We start from the raw sequence: 17,469 nt of genomic DNA on the forward strand, positions 1-17,469 counted from the left end.
GGTCCCACATATCACACTGAAATACCTTCCAACATGGTATGACACATTAGAAACTGGATCAAGCCTAAAATACCAGCAAGGGATTAGGTATGATAGAGTACTTTATATTGTATACATATTTTCATTTTGAAAGTGCCACAGTGACTGTGTCTGTGTCTATTGAAAAATGTCTTGAAAAGCCTTGAGGGTAAAACCACACACTTTGGCTATCAATAAGAGAATTTTGAGCCCTAATGTCTATTATTCCCAGAACGACATCATATCATACATCACAGCAGTCTGTCCCTGGTGCTGAACTACTTTCCAACATGGTATGACACATTGAGCAATTGATCCAGCCTGAAATACCAGAAAGGGATTTAATATGATAGGGTACCTTGCTGTATAGGCATTGTGAAAGTGCCACAGTGACTGTAGATATTAAAAAATGTCTTGAAAAACCTTGAGGATACAACCACACACTTTGGCTACCTATAAGAGAATTTTGAGCCCTAATGTCTATTATTCCCAGAAAGACATCATATCATACATCACAACAGGTCCCAAATGCTACACAGCAGCTCTCTCCCTGGTGTTGAAATACTGTCCAACAGTATAGGACACATTACAATCTCCATCAATCCAGCATATTAAACCACCCTAAAATACCTGCCAGGAATTCCGTATTACAGGTACTACAGGTGGCACTGTATTATATTGAAAAATGCCTTGAAAAACCTTGAGGGCAAAAATGTTACCGAATTTTGGCTATCAACAGGACAATTTTGAGCCATGGTATATATAGTTCCCAGAATCACACCATATCATACATGTAGCAGACATTCAACAGGATGCATAACATACACCATCCAATAGAAATAATCAGTGAATGCCACAGACTCTGCCTTTTACTTTGTGTTGAACATCACTACCAGATAAACCTGATATTCACAGAATCATAAGAAAATGCCAGTCTTTTACTTTGTGTTGATTTGTTACTTTGAACATCTCTGTAGCCCGACAAGCTTATTATCTATATAGTTCCGAGAATCATACAATGCCGCATTTTGAGCAGACACTCATTGACAATAAGGTGTTTGACATATCTGTTCCTAAATAATAACCAAGAGCTGGCATGATACTAAGTCTTTTACTTCATGTTGAACTTCGAACACCCCTACTGCTACTACTGATAAACCATAAATACCACTATACACTTCCTATTCACATCCTATCATGCAGGCAGCAGACACTCAGAGAGCTGCACGACAAATCCTTTCCCAAAGAAACAGCCAGTAAACGGCAGGCCCCCATCAGAGGAGGATCTCTCCCTTGGAGACCAAGGATCTCCCTCCTAAGCCCCCATCTCGCTGGACCCACGACACATTGGCTACTTTGCTGCGAACGAGCGATTTGACAGTGCACTCAGCAAATTTCACCAACAAAAAACAAATCTTTTTACGCTTTGTGTGTTTTGTTGTCTTTTTAGTAATACTTAATGTATGTTTTGCAGGCAGCAGAAACTTGAAGATCCGCACGACAAACCCCTTCCCAGAGAAACATCCAGCAAACATCAGACCCCCATCTGAATGAGTATCTCTACCTTAGAGACCGAGGATCTCCCTCCTAAGCCCCCATCTCACTGGACCCGCGACATGTTGGCTACTTCGCTGCGAACGAGCGATTTGACAGTGCACTCAACAAATTTCACCGATAAATGCAAAATCTTTTTACACTTTGTGTGTTTTGTTGTCTTTTTAGTAATACTTGTATGCTTTGCATGCAGCAGAAACTTGAAGACCTGCAAGACAAATCCCTTCCCATCCAGCAAACATCAGACCCCCATCAGAATGAGGATCTGACTCCCTTAGAAACTGAGGATCTCTCCCTTCAAGGCCAAAAATCTCCCCCCTAAGCCCGCCGCCCCAGTTCTCCTCTCCTGGTGAAGAAGCGACTGTTGCCCCACGGGGCTTCCGCGTACTAACGGTCTCCAAGGAAATCTGTTGGGTGTCCCGGGATCGTCAGACGCGTAATTAACTCAGAGCGGGCATTAGCCTGACCTCTGTATATCATGACAGTAACTGATTAACAGATACAGCATGATATATGTCAGGCTGTAGCAGCTTCATCTAAGGGCTTGAATGGTGTGAATAGTTACAGCAATAATCTGGAATACTGTCTGTGCTCCAATACCTGCATTGTGACCAGAATAAATGGAAAAAAACCCTGAATTTTCATGGTTTTTGGTAAGTTTAGATTCAGCCCCCTAGCAGCTACCTTAGGAATAGCATTTTTTTCTCCTACTCTGTAAAATGCAGCCTCCTGACTATCATACATTCCTCAGATGACCTACAAATTCAGTATATTTACGACTGTGACCTTATGCCGCGTGATCTACTCTACGCAGTTACTGCAATCATGTGAAATACTGTTGTGCTCCAATACCTACGTTGTGACCAGAATAACTGGGAAAAACTCTGAATTTTAATGGTTTTTGGTTCATTTAAATTCAGTCCCCTAGCAGCTTCCTGAGAAATAGCATCTTTCTTTTTCCTACTCGGAAAAATGCAGCCTCTGGAATATCATACATTTATCGTATAACCAGACTGAGTACAAATTCAGTATAATTACGACTGTGACCTTATGTCTGGTGGTCTACTCTACGCAGTTACTGCAATCATCTGAAATACTGTCTGTGTTCTGATACCTGCGTGTGCCATTACCACATTAGGCCTCACCAATCCAGTTTCCTGGTTCACGGATTTGAGGAAACAATGCTAAATTGGAAGATCATTATTGGTAGCATGCGTAGTCCAGTGGTTTAACAGCGACCCAGTCTGTCTCTGGAACTATAAGCCGTAAGTTCGATCCTGGCTGTGTCGCTCACCCGACATGCACGCTACCGAAAGGGTTGCAGACCTTAGGACGGGATGTTAAGCCGTGGTCCACTGTTCATTGTGCTTGTCGAAAAGAGCTAGGGGAATTTTCCCGGTACAATGAACCTGTAAATACTGTACATAGCGTCTGTCTTCTCTGTCACGACCAGTGGAAGATTAGCTCTTCAGTGAGCTAAACTGGATCAAGATCACCTTCCCTTTTTCTTTCACTTTGAAAACAGAGTCTGAGGGATTTAACCTTCTCCCTGCTGCCTAACTCTGTAACAAATAGAGAATTGGGTGCCAAACGGCTACTTCAGTGTGCTAAAGGGTAAGCCTGCATCTTGGTTCACACAGTTTCAGGGCTTGAATAATTAATCAGAGTTGATGAGGCTCTCTATCTCGGTCTCCTGTTGAATTTTGATACTTTAAAATGTCCCTGAACCAAGGAGATTAATTGAACTGGCCTCATGATCAGGTACATTGCTGCAATCAAAATGATTGTGGAGTTCTTCAGACATATACTTAATGCACTGTCTCAGACTGGTACTTTCCTGCATTATATCCTGTATCATTAAACTCCATCATGCCTTTTTTCAGTCGTTTCAATTTTCTGTAATTTGCAGTCAGACTGCTCTAATTCAACACACTACAATCGGTGTTACCAACGGTAGGCGGATGGATGTAACATAACGCATTAGGGATGCTCTTGAATATACTATTATAATAATAATGCATACGTTAATGCATACAGTAACAGTTCAAATTCTACCACTGGATACGTTGCGGATATCATTTCCGGACGTTTCGAGTGACATCCATCACTCTTCTTCAGCCTCACTAATATGTAGCAGAACTAACCAGTACTTAATATATATGCATAAACTAGAAAAAACGGTTGATGTAATACTGTAATGCACTATATTTAGTGCCGACAATTCTCTGTGATTCATAATGCATTTGCCAACCCCCTCCTAAATGTGTTCTCATAGTCGTACCTCACAAGTGTGATCACTACATTAGGCTACAAATTATATCAAAGTGCCCCATTTCAAGCCTGCACCTGGTGAGAATACAGTCATGTAGTGTATACGTAGGTTTTCAAGTATATTTGTCTTCAGTAAATTGTGTCTGGGTGCCTTTTACAGCACTGACGAATCATGGGAGGCAACCTACTTCGTAGAAACGTCGAGAACAAATCATCGGAACCACAGAACATTTGCGTTGGCCCTGCACTCATAACCCCCCTAGAGAACATACATCAACACCTACGCTTTACTGTCACTATAACGCTGTGAAATACAACTCGCAAAGGTACCATTATCGAAAGTGCCACTTTCCAGGCTGAGAGAAGGGAATCTTTCACTACAAATACATTATTTAACAAATTGAAATACATGTACAGCCCGAAAACTAGGTATTTATTGAAAGTACCACTTTTCAGTAAGAGGTTTTCAATCATAGTAGGATTGGTCAGTCGACCAATCGTAGGGAATTACGCTGAGGAAGCGACCTTTGACCTCCGCTCGTGCCGTCTTCATATTTGCGGCATCCACCGTTCTGAACGGATGGGCTCGTTGAAGCATTTCAACCTACCGTGCGGCGCTCCCCAACTACCGAGGCACACGAATCTGCCAAGAAACTTGCGGGTTGCCGTCCTCGTTGGGCCCGACGCCGACAATCCACATGTTCTGATGGTCTCTTTCTCATTCATATAGTTCTACTTAACCCTATTCTGAAAAGGGATGATCTCCCACTGTAATGCTCTGAAATACGGCTTGCATTTGTAGGTATTATTGAAAATGACATATTTCTGGCTAAAAGTTAACATTCACATGTTTATTGTCTCATTCAGATAATTCTCCAACAGTTTATCTATTTTGAAAAGGGAAACACAGACTTTGTAAAAGACAGCAGAAATTTGAAGATGCTTCTTTTCATTGCAAATGTGACAATTTATTGTTTAAAACAAAAAGGGAATTTATTAATATAAGAAAATACTCAGCAGTTGACAAGAAACTGAAATTTCTTTGGTCCTGCCCGTGGCACGAAATCCTTGCAAATAGACATGAATGTACTCTACTGAAGCTGCAGCTTCACTACCAAAAATCAGTTTTCTTATATTTCTTGTTTTTCCTTCTACAAACTTAAAGAAAATGTTTCTGTCTGTAAGTGTCAGCCAGAATGTTATTCTGTATACAAGAATCCCTGTAGTAAGCACAAACAAGAATCCCTGTTCTAAGCACAAACAAGAATTGCATCTAAGAATTCTTTTCTTAAGTTCACTTAAACCGAGAAAGTTCAAGAAAATAATTCTATCAGAATCAAATTTTCTAGAAAAAATAACTTATGGGAAGAATCTGTAAGAATAAAAAATTGAGGAAACAAAAAACAAATCTTATTTTAAGCCAGAGAAAGCAATTTTTTCTTATTTTTCTAGAAAATTCTTATTGGAAAACAGCATGCTAGAAATACTTTCTTGAACTTTCTTGATATAAGTTAACTTTAGAAAAAAAGTCTTCGTGTAAAAATTGACATACACCAATCTTCCCAGAAGGTTCTTGAATTTTCTTGTTTTTCCTTTGTATAAGAAAATCTTTCTCAACATAAGAAAACAACAAAAATAAGAAAGAATAAGAAAACAGATTTTTGGTAGTGTTTGTATTACAACAAATTAAAGAAATTTTAGAAATCTGTCTGGACAACATTAAAATGTTGACTTTAACGTTCTCAAGGCAAAATTAAGAGAAGCATTTTTTTTTTGGCCCTTAAGGCCACACCAATTTAATTTCTTGGTTAACGGATTTTTATTTTCCCCCAAAAAAAAATTTTAGGAAAAAAAAAATCAGCCTTCTGTTTTAATGATTTTTTGTTTCTAAAATTTTTTTTTGGAAAATAAGAATCCGTTAACCAAGAAATTGAATTGGTGTGGCCTAACCCATGGTACAAAGTGACCCTGGGAATAGATAGTCCTGTCAGTTTCACTGAGCCACTGCATAAATCAGGATGGACACTTACGTAGTCAAGGACGACGGGTAATATACAACGCTCCGAATCACAGGACTTAACTTATCTCCAAGCGGACGTTGGGTGGATATAATGCAAACCTTAAATGTTGTAATTTGCACCCCTTTTGCCGAGTTTTCTTTCTGCGAAATCATGACACGGCAAATATTACTAATAATTGTGCTGCAGAACTTTATACAATGCTTAAAATCACAGCGCTTAACTTATTTACAAGCAGACGTTAGGGTGAAAATTATCTCAACGTTCTGTTTTTCTGACAGCCAATTGTGTTGGATTCAAGGCATGATGTCTTAGCCTAAAATGCCTGGACACTGTTTCTCAAAATGACCCCATATGCAAAAGTCTTAATAATATTTTCATTCTCCTATCAAATACCTATTAATAAGTATATAGTATTAGCCAATATTCTTCTATTAGCCCATAATATTTCCATTCTTCTTCTTCCCTGCTACTAGTATCTAGATAACATAATCTTTAAGAACGATTTTTAAAATGACGAGGTTACGAAGCAACCATCTGACTGATGATACATGTCATGCCTTATCTGGTATCCAGCACCACGATTATTTACCTTGGACACTTGGAGGGCTCTGTTTGTGTTTGTCTTTGTTTGTATTGTCATGCACAACCGATAAAAACCTTCATGGCGTGACCAGTGCTCTATCCTAAACTACAAATTTGGAGAAGGGACTAATTACAACTTTTAAGCATCTGGCACACTAGTAACCTATACATATTAATATTTTTCTTTTTCTATACAAATTCACCTTGGATGTCACGTGAAGGGGAGAATTTGTGTTTTGTTTGTATTGTTATGCACAATTGGTATACCCCTTTCATGGCGTGATACACATGTTCGTAACAGTAAACTACAGCTTTGCAGAAGGGACTGAATTTGTAGCATCATACACTTAGCACAATGTATAGTACATATACCTAGCTACACAGGTAAATTCACCTCGGACGAATGAACGGGCAAATGTGTGTTTTGTTTGTATTGTCATGCACAACCGGTAAGACCCCTTTCATGGCGTGATACGCCCGTTCTATCTGTAGTAACTACAGCTTGCACAAGGTACTGACTTTTAAGCATGGTAAAATTCCAACAAATGCAAATTTACATCTTGGTCATCACATGAAGGGGTTAATGTATATTTTGTTTTTGTTTGTAAATTGTCATGCACAAGCGGTAAATCCCTTTCATGGCGTGATACGCCCGTAACTACAGCTTGCACAAGGTACTGACTTTGAAGCATCGTACATTACGACATACACTGATACAGTTGGCAAACAACCTGAATGGGGACTGTCACAGGATGGAGGGGGGGGGGGGTTCAGTTTAGGTCAGGGTCGCTTCAACCTAGTTCTATAAGCATATCACACGATCCCCATTGAGGAAGGCAAAACAGCAAAAATCCACTCAGTCAAAATACTTCAAACATTCAAAAGTTCTTTGCTACATGTTCAAGTCGCTACTTGAGATTGTGGCAACATGATGTTACATTTTCAAACATCAGATTACCATACACAGTTTGAGTAATAACTATCCTATAATCTTTGCTTCATGGTAACAGTTTCAAGCAATGTGTATTGAATTTCCTACCTTATCATGAGGCAAACTCCCTCTTGATACACGTATGTCATCTTTGGACGAACAAGACCCCATTTTCGCAGCTCATCTAGACAGTTTGGGCGTTACACACATTTTCCACACTAGCAGCCGGTCTGTCGCAACACATCCTGACTAGCACATGTAACTCGATCCACGGCAAGAAAAATATAAACGTGGTTGCCTTGGAAACTGTATACAAAACACGGGGTGATGTAACGACGTCAATGGACGGGCCGAGCTTGGTAAATACGCGTGTAACATGGAATCTCGCCGTCCATTCAAACCCCATGGGGACATGACGTAAAGTACGCTTCTTTCTTTGATATCCTAGTGGACACTTTTGAGGACTAGTCCGACAATAGAGCTGTAACTCCTAACGCTCGCTCGAGTACCTCTCATCCCTTCTCATATATTTCCATATTCTGTTACTGCACTTGTCTACTGTTATAACGACTCTAAAGGCTTGTGGCGGTAGCTGGCTATATCATAACTGATGCCAACAGCATACGCCCTTAGCGTAACTATGTCTATAGGTATGTAACGTAACAGGTGTTGTTTCAAACTGCTAACAAAGAGGCTCCTTTTGTACTTGTTGACAAGAAATAAAGTACTCAAAATAAGTCAGGAAAAACCCGATATCTTCTTGTACTTACATGCACAAATAAGTTCAATATCACCTCTAGAAATAAGCCCATGAATACTTAATGAATGGACAATAAAGTAGAAGTCAAGAGGAAAGGGCCGACGTATCGAGGTTTCTACACCAGAGCTCTGTGGGGATGGGAGGGTAGGGCAGTCTTCTCGTCTTTGTGTTTTTCTTCATCAAGAATGGATAATCTACAAAGCCGAGGTCTTATAGGTAATCTTTTTCAATGAGAGCACCCAAGCAGAAGTAAAGATATATGGCTTAGGACCCTCTAGGTTGATACAAAGGCCGAGACTTACACGTTGTACTGTGTTTATTATGTAAACAAAGACTGTTTCACGCCCAGAACATTTCAATTGCCCAGACATTCTGTGATCTTGGGTTACCAGTTGTGTTACAGATTTCGTTTCATGCAAAAAGACCAGTAAAGAATAGCTGGTAGCATCATACAGTAGTACAGATGTATGAATATAATACCTGTACGAGTATATTTTCAAACTCAAAGCATTAATCAACTATGATTATTAGTTTTTCAAAAGTGCAAACAAAAACAAACTAACCTTTTCAATAGTTGGTTTACTTTGCTTGAAACTGAAAGGCATGTTTCCTTGCTCATTCCGTGTCACCTTTTAAAATTTGATATTTTCCAACCATCAAAAATTTTATTTGAGGCAAATCAATTTTTCATGCCAATGTCATTGATTGCGGTAGATTAAAAAGTAACACGAGATTCCAACTATTTTTGCGGAATAATTTATCTAGCATTGAGTATTGAAACATTACACACACAACTTTTTGAAATAAATCTTCTGCAAACTCTTGATCAAAAACACCACCTCTGAATAACTTAAGATATTTCTAAGTATGTCTTAAGAGGTTTGTTCAACCCCATCTGTTTGGTTGCTTTCTCCTGAGACAATGTTTGAGGTTACTCAAGAGTTTGTTTTAATAATCATAGACCGTGTGTCATGTCCGTGTGAAAGTCTCCTGTCGACGATCAGTGTTAGAGCCTGAAAGAAAAAAGTGTATAATTCTTATAATTCTAAAATTTTTTTATTCCTGTTCGGTTTACACCTCAGTTTGGTAATTTTACAGCACAACTCGAAGCAACTTTATCAGCATACTACAAAATCATATCTATTCATTTCCACTTCATCTTTATTTTTTTTTGTGCAATCTTCGTCACATGATTACATAACATCAGCAAATGCTTTTGTGTACTTTCTAATTTCAAACAGATACAGATAGTTTGTCCTGGTATGAACGCAGCAGTGTAGCTAACAAAATAAAACTTCAAAAAATGTAAAATTCCTTAATTAAGCAAACTACCATTTGACACAATATCAAAAAATCAATACAGATCTTACCTGCAGTTTATGATTGCCAAAACCTGCTGACAAAATTACTGTGTACTTCAGATCCCATTTTGTTGTGCAGATGTACACACAAGAAGGAAAAAGAAACAGATAATGCAAAGGTTAGGTGCGACAGGTCGTTCGGTGGAATATAACCAGCTGCTGTCGCGCCGCGTGCCTGCGAAGTTGGTGTGTTATACGACAAAGGGGCCCTTAGGTTATCCCCAGGCTGTATAGATCCAGAGACAGATAGATAAAGGGGAGAGGGAGAGAGGAGGGAAGAGGTAGAGAGAGAGAGAGAGGGGAGAGGATGGAAGAGAGAGAGAGAGAGGGAGAGGAGGGAAGAGGGAGAGAGAGGGAGAGAGGATGGAAGAGAGAGAGAGAGATGGGAGAGGACGGAAGAGAGAGAGAGAGAGGGAGGTGGGAAGAGAGAGAGAGAGGGGGAGAGGGGGGAGGAGGGAAGAGAGAGAGAGGGAGAGAGGGGGAGAGAGGAGGGACGAGAGAGAGGGGGTGAGGAGGAAAGAAAGAGAGAAAGGAGGGAAGAGAGAGAGAGAGAGAGAGAGAGAGAGAGAGAGAGAGAGAGAGAGAGAGAGAGAGAGAGAGAGAGAACATGTGGCAATGGCAGAAAATGTACGCTTTCCCACGATGACTGATGTTAACAACAAGTTTTTTTCATGACGTAACAAGTTCACGACTCCAGATCCGGATTCCCTTATCCATAAAATTGTGTATCACTGCGCATCGGCCCTCATGACGGGCAGGCTCGCTCATTCGGATCTATGTAATGCCAAGTGGGTTGCTAGCCCTTTGCCTTTAACAACCCCAGGCACCTCCTGAATAGAACACAAAATACACTATGTTTTACTAGGCTTTGTCATTAACAGGATTTAAAAGGTTGTGGAATATGGCTGTAGAACAGTTACTATCTGTTTCCTACTTAATATATTGATATGGAGACAGTAAAAGATAGGCTTAATATATTGATAATATGCAGAGAGGAGTTGCTGTAACTGTAAGTGTAACAGTTGCTGTCAGTCAGTCTAAAAGACTATTGACCTGTTAACTGTACAAGTTCACTGACAGGTACATATCAAATTCAAGTTCAGGTACAGTGACAGTAACAGATGTAGAACCTGTGTCTTAAGGTATTTTGCATGTACCTGGTGTGCTGCTCCTTGCTTGAATGACTGTTAAACCTAAGACATAATCCGTTGACTTACAGGTGATAAGATTCACAAGATAACAACTAGTCTTACTGGATAGATGCTGGCCTCCGTAGTGCTGGTAGGACTTGTTACCTCCATGATCATGATAAATGGAGGTATTGTTTTGGGTCTGTCTGTGTGTGTGTCTGTTTGTGTTTCGAGATATTTGTGGTCAGAATAACTTTTAATTAGAACCTTTAGATGATATTTGGTAGGTGGGTAGGTGTTGGTAAGAGGTCAAGTTTGGGCACAGGTTACCTTATCTGGACTTTCTTGACAAGTAGTAGGAAAGTTCTTGTTGGTATGTAGAGACTCTTAAGTGTCTTAAGTGTCTTAAGCTACCTCACCTGGTCGGAGCTGTCTTGAGACGCGGGCCTGGGCTGCTGGAAGGACTTGTTGTTGTAGAACCTGTCTTCCGACTGCGCCCCAAACTCCGCGGGGTCAACGCCCCCCACATCTCGCTGCTTCAGCAATGTGTCGAAATATGTCGCTACAAATGTTCAGACATAGAACAATAAACATAAGTGTCAACATACATCGCTACAAATATCGAGACATAGAAGGATAAACAAATGTGTTGAAAGATGACGTCACAAGGCAGCGCTCGTGAGTGCGACTCGCACACAACATGTATGCGACCAGTTTTTTGAGAATGCGACTAGATTTAAAATCACGGTCGCACGGTGCGACAATCAAAAATTGCGCCAGGATGATGCCTGAAGAACAAAGCGGTAAGCCGAAAATATAGGTATTCCAATGCTACCGCGAATATCGGCGGTGAATTTTCTATCATGTTCCCACACCCGCGGTACAAAAACTATCCGTTCCTAGTGGCAAAGTTACCCATAGAAATAAAGGATATAAGTTTCTCTCCTTTGTGGTGTATTTGTTTGATTTGTAAAATGTTTCAAACGCCAAAACTTTGTCGATGAAAGTGAGCGCTCGCGCCGGACGCTCGCTGTTTTCAATGGCGGCCATGATGTTTATGAAAAATAGACCGCAGCAGAATGAAAGGCTTGTTTCCTGCGGTCATATTTATACCTGTTCAAGCGATGATTTTTACGATCAAAAATTGATGAATCAATTCAAGTGGAGTTTTATTCAAAAAAATATCAAATTTTCCTTTTGTCACCTGTATCATTTCAAAGCTCATTACCTGCCCGTTGTTATGGTGCTACATGTACTTTCATTCTGCTGCTGTCTATACTGCACAGCGGCGAATCACAAAGCTTTCCCCATGCGGTCGGCCTGTCATTGGATGGCGGCGCCGCGCGGTCCTGACGCGCGAAATTTGAACTACGCGTTTCGAAGGAACCGAAGATATTTGACTGGGTCGGCACAAACAGATCATTTTTGATACTATTGAGCAAGAATTTTAAGGATATTAAAGTAGTTTGGATTATTTGTAGACAGAGGGTGAGGGTAAAAAGAAAAGAAATGCTTGTAAAAATGTTGAACTTGATGCCAGCAGTGAAGTTTCAAATTATGGAATATGACTTTATTTGTTTTGGTCATGAACCCAATAGATAAGTTCTAGAGTCATCTATTTATTTATCATTCAAGGTTATGTGAATCATTACTTGCCTTGTTCCAAGCAAAAAATACCATTGTGTATTTTTCAACTTGTTGAACTTGAGGCACCGTGGCCCCCGGATAGGGGCCAGCCGGGGAACCTATGCCGAATTTTTCTAAAAATCCATCGTACTAGTATCAGTATGTAGGAAGGTATTGAATGAATTGAATTGCCAATTGTTCTGCACCATCAATGTAGGCTTTTATCTTTTATGATCTATTCAAATACTTTATTCCCGGTTGTTAACATTGATTAATAGGAGTATTATTTGGTATAGCCAAGACTTTTACTTGTTCTTCCAACTTTTTGTAGTGGTGCTCCTAGATTTTTGCTGGTGCTCCTAACTTTTTTGAGTTAGGAGCACAGTGCTCCTAGGCCTAAAAGTTAGTCTGGAGCCCTGCAAGGGAAGGCAACATTGAAACATAAAACAATAATTATGTGTTGAAATATGTCGCTACAAGGGAAACAAACACTGGAACATGAATGAAAACAATAAGCAACATGAATTTGGAATAAAAAAAATTTACTTTTCTTGTTGTAAAACAAGGTTTTTAGGAGGTAAAATGGTCTAATGATACACAATCATGCATTTTGCTTTAATTATAGCAGTGTAAATGTGGCCTTTAATTTTGAGTCAATTGTACCAACAATACGGAATAACATAATATTGTGTACAATACCTGCAAAGTCTACGATGTTGTCAGGCTGGTTCCTCAGAACCTCCCTTGACAGACCCTCGAGCAGGTTCTGAAACCCCCGTGGGACCCTCAGCTTTGTGTTGGAGAAAGGCACCGCCATCTTTAACTACCTGAACCAATCAGGGACAAGATATAAAAAAAGTAGTTCATGACACAAATCATAAAAAATTTTAAAAGAGATTTCTAAACACATTATGGATACAAGTGTACCCCTTAACTAGCACCAGTTGCGATGAAAACTTTGTTACATTTATTTACTCACTCACTCACTCACTCACTCACTCACTCACTCACTCACTCACTCACTCACTCACTCACACACTCACCCTCACTCACTCACTCACTCACTCACACACTCACTCACCTTCACTCACTCACTCACACACTCACTCACTCACTCACTCACTCACACACACACACACACATGTACACTCACACTCACACACACACACACACATATAGTTATATTCATAATATACATGTAAAGATACACACACTTTACATGATATCAATAGACAGACATAGTCATGATCATACACTCACAGTATTCATTCTAAAATGTTGTTCAGAGCACAGATAATATTTATTGTACCCATGTGTACTAATCAACAGGTGTGAGGATAATTCAGTGTAATATTTAACAGTTTGGCAGCCTGACAGCCATGACAGCTGGTTATATCACACAAAGTTGGCTGCACTCATGAAATAAACTTGTTACGTTTCATCGACTTTACGGTCACGAATCTACAACCAACAACCTGTGACACATGCATAAGTACCTGAGATATATGTTCCTCTGAGACTGCTGTATAACATGAGCTATATTTATTAACGAGGGCTAATTAGCCACCTGAGAGGGAACATGACTGATCGTCACCGGTGGGTTGTTTTAATTAACTCCTTCGGGAAGGTTAAATTTCAATCTGTTCGACTCAACAGTGGAAATGAGTGAACGAGGCAATTAGAAAATTTGAGAATGAATTCTATGGTTTCCATGAAAGCTGGCATCATGCAGGTCATTCAGTGTAATATAACTTACTGCCACCCTGCGTACCTGTGAAACTGGTGTTACGCTGAAGGGTGGCTAAGGTATATTGTATATACCGATACAAATACAGGTCATAGCCTTATGAATTAAACATAATCTATTCCTAGAACAAAGTTTGATTCAAAGTGTCTTATGGATTCTAAATGGCAATCTGAATGGTAATTTGCAAGTCTAAATTGATTTTTCACCATTAGGTATGCAAACCAACAGGCTGTCTCCAAGCAGATATTTATAACAGTTCCTGACAGCCCCCTTAAGCTTGGTTTTTAGATCTTGGGGGCCAGTCAGAAACCATTACGATTTCCCAAACGAAGATTGGAGATTACAATAAGGAACAATTGTGAGCATGCTAACCGAGCATGATATGTATGTTTATGTCTTTTGCCTTTATAGTGACAAGCTAGCCCAATGTGATTTACATATCAGCAAAAACATTGATCCAAGGTACAAGAGCCATAATGTACAATGTAATTAGAGTCAGGGTATCTTATTCTTAAGCTTCTGTAAATTAAATGTTCAGATGTAACAGTTCTTTCACACCGAGTAAAGGTCTGTACTCCCTAAAAGCTTCTTTATCTTAATCTACAACAAATTCAAGAGACATGCGACAGGCTCAATATTCCATTAACACGAACAGCCTTAACTTAAGCCCTTCAGGCAAGCACGCTTCTAACATTGTCTAATATCTAATCTCCACTAGTCGTGTCAAGCAGCCAACTAATCTGTAAGATTCACAGGATTGCCTTATAAATGATTAAACAGGAATGCATTTGGCAATAGGTGGTATCTCTTATGTCTAATACTGTTAATGTAGATATGTTTTCGCTCTTTGCCGCAAACTCAAAACCACCACGAAAAGCCATTCCATTGTGTGACTGTAGCGCTATTAACTGTTGTTTTAAGCGCAAACTCAAAACCACCACGGATACTCCATTTTCTTCCTACCGTGCAATTAAACCCCATGAACATTTCTGCATTTTACAGTACCTTAGTGTCTGTCCTTACAAAATGTGGTGACATTCATATTGAGCTTGTTCATTTGTTTGATATACCGAATTACAAAAACATAGCATCTTGTTTGATAGTTTTATATTTTGAACCAATGTGCCATGCCAACTCAATTTATTATGAACTGTGCTATTTGTAGTGTCTGCTTTAATAGCCTTTATGAATTGCTAATGAATAATTTAGTGAGTATGACGCAAAATGTGAAACTAACTCTACCTTTATCTCTACATAAACCTTGATAGACTTTTACAAGGCAATGAGAGTCCTTCCAAACCTAAGCGAATGATCTTGACTCCTTTCAAAGTACTGATGAATCAGCATGCTTTTCAATTGTTTTCTTTTTGCACCCTACAATTGCCCTAATAACACTTTTTGGTTGGGAGGTTGTGCTACCTAGGGTGACATTTTTAGGAGCCTAGTGTGTGACACATTTATGTTGCCCTATATAAAAGTGACATTGATCAAGCAGTCACAAGGATGCTTTAGATGATTGTTAAATCTTTTTATCAAATCAATCTTCAAGGCTCCATAGCATTAGCATAAAATGGCATTATCTGTAACGTATGGTATTACTACATTTGTCATGTTGTCACATAATCATGGTTAACGTTTTTGGTTGCCAAAGGCCAACAGACTGCTTGACACTTAAGATTGTCTGAACATTAAAAACTGTTTCATTATGATTAGATATAACTTCAACTTCAACTTATTGGGCCCCCAGATAACCCCGCAAGGGGCAAAGTAGGGGGGGAGGAGGTCCCGGGCTAAGGCGGGCAGGCCTCCAGCCTGGCGCGGAAAGACTCAACGGTGGGAGTCGTAACAACCGCGCCAGGCAGGGCGTTCCACTCTGGTATGGTGCGAGGGAAAAAAGAATATTTAAATGAGTCTGTTTTAGCGTTGATTGTTTGGAATTTTAGAGTGTGGCTACCCCGGGTGCGCCCCTGAGCTGGTTTCAGAAGATTGTCTGTGTTTATATTAATGTAGTTATTGGCTAGTTTATACAGAAAGGTGAGGCGGGCGTTCCTCCTCCTTTCAGAGAGAAGGGGCCACTGCAGGTCATTGAGCATTTGTGTTACGCTGCTAGTCCGCCGGTGGTCATTCAGAGTCACTCGGGCGGCCCTGCGCTGGACGGCCTCCACCGCCTGTATCCCTTTGGTGGTATACGGGTCCCAGACGATGGCACTATATTCCAAGTGGGGCCGCACCAGCGCTTTGTAACAAGTGGCCTTGACTCTTGATGGACAATGGGTCAAGTTGCGCCGAATGACCCCTAGTACCCTACCGGCTTTGCTAGTGGCGTAGTTGATATGGGTGTCCCACCGCAGATCGTCGGACAGTTGTACTCCAAGATAGGGGTGGGACTTGACACCGGTGAGGGCTTCTCCACAGAGGGAGTACTGGGTTAGAATGGGGTGCTTTTTACGGGTGATATGGAGGATGTGGCATTTAGAGGGATTGAACGACATAAGCCAACGATTTTGCCAATCTGTTAGTGCATCAAGATCAGACTGTAAACCTTGTGCGTCAGAAGGCGTGCTGATGGTTCGATAAATCAAGCAATCGTCGGCAAATAATCGAACATGTGAATCTACGGAGCTGGGGAGGTCGTTAATGTATAGTAGAAAGAGCAGAGGGCCTAACACTGTACCCTGCGGAACTCCAGAGGTGACCCTGACAGCTTTAGATGTTCCGCCGTCAAAGACAACCCTCTGGGTTCTCTCCGTTAGGAAGGCCCTAAGCCAAGCTAATGTTAACAAGGCCACAACAAGTACCTAATTGACATCTGTTAACCGAAGAAATTAAGGTTAAGTTCAGGTCTGAAGTCAAGTAGTAACGATAACGAACTATGGGAGGGGGGTGAAATAAATAATTTGCCCAAACGACAAAGTCCTGGTTATAAACTACATGTAAACCACGTTAGGTTCATATTCTTGTCTACTTTTCTTCCTTTATCAAGTGTGCGCACTCGTGTCAACAATACGAACGTCAAGACCACGTCGTTTAAAAAAGCGTTAATTTCTTGAACCCGTGCTCCTATTTCTTTCAACATGTTGACACAAAATACGCTAAATAAAGACAGAATACTAAACGATAGCGTTCCTCCGATCGAATAACGTGTCTTTCCCGGCTGAAATAATGGTGTAACTTACCCTGACAAGTGAGCGGGAGGATTCTGTGTCCAGATATCTGCGATTAAACACGGTAAAAACAATGTCCGCGGCAAGTTGATCCCCGCTACACTACGGTAACCAAGGAGGTTATTGACATAAACTGAGGCACAGCCATTTCTGAATAAGGGGAGGCTTAAACGTCTATAAATAGTAATTTCAACAAACATAATATAAATACTTTAGTATTTTAGTCAAATAGCTGTAGAAACTTATTTCAGATATAAATTTATAAAATACAGTATCAAATAAGTGATATGGGATTATTTGAATA

The 17,469-nt window shown here is 40.2% G+C and overlaps 1 protein-coding gene across 3 annotated transcripts in view; it reads right to left on the minus strand.

Annotated features, from left to right (window-relative positions):
* Nucleotides 1-17,469, minus strand: part of LOC136446808 (neurofilament heavy polypeptide-like) — a 57,716-nt gene that overhangs the window by 39,196 nt on the left and 1,051 nt on the right. Inside the window, exons 1-3 of one of the 3 annotated variants that reach the window (XM_066445399.1) lie at nt 17,178-17,310; nt 12,954-13,081; nt 11,048-11,190 (exon numbers count right to left, since the gene is read on the minus strand). In XM_066445399.1, the coding sequence (XP_066301496.1) occupies nt 11,048-11,190; nt 12,954-13,071 (261 nt within the window). In that variant the 5' untranslated portion in view covers nt 13,072-13,081; nt 17,178-17,310. Of the gene's footprint in view, nt 1-7,485; nt 7,630-11,047; nt 11,191-12,953; nt 13,082-17,177; nt 17,311-17,469 lie in introns of those variants that run through there. The other 2 variants (XM_066445400.1, XM_066445402.1) reach the window with 2 other exon arrangements.

This window comes from Branchiostoma lanceolatum, chromosome 13, assembly GCF_035083965.1.
Source record: "Branchiostoma lanceolatum isolate klBraLanc5 chromosome 13, klBraLanc5.hap2, whole genome shotgun sequence".
Taxonomy (NCBI): domain Eukaryota; kingdom Metazoa; phylum Chordata; class Leptocardii; order Amphioxiformes; family Branchiostomatidae; genus Branchiostoma; species Branchiostoma lanceolatum.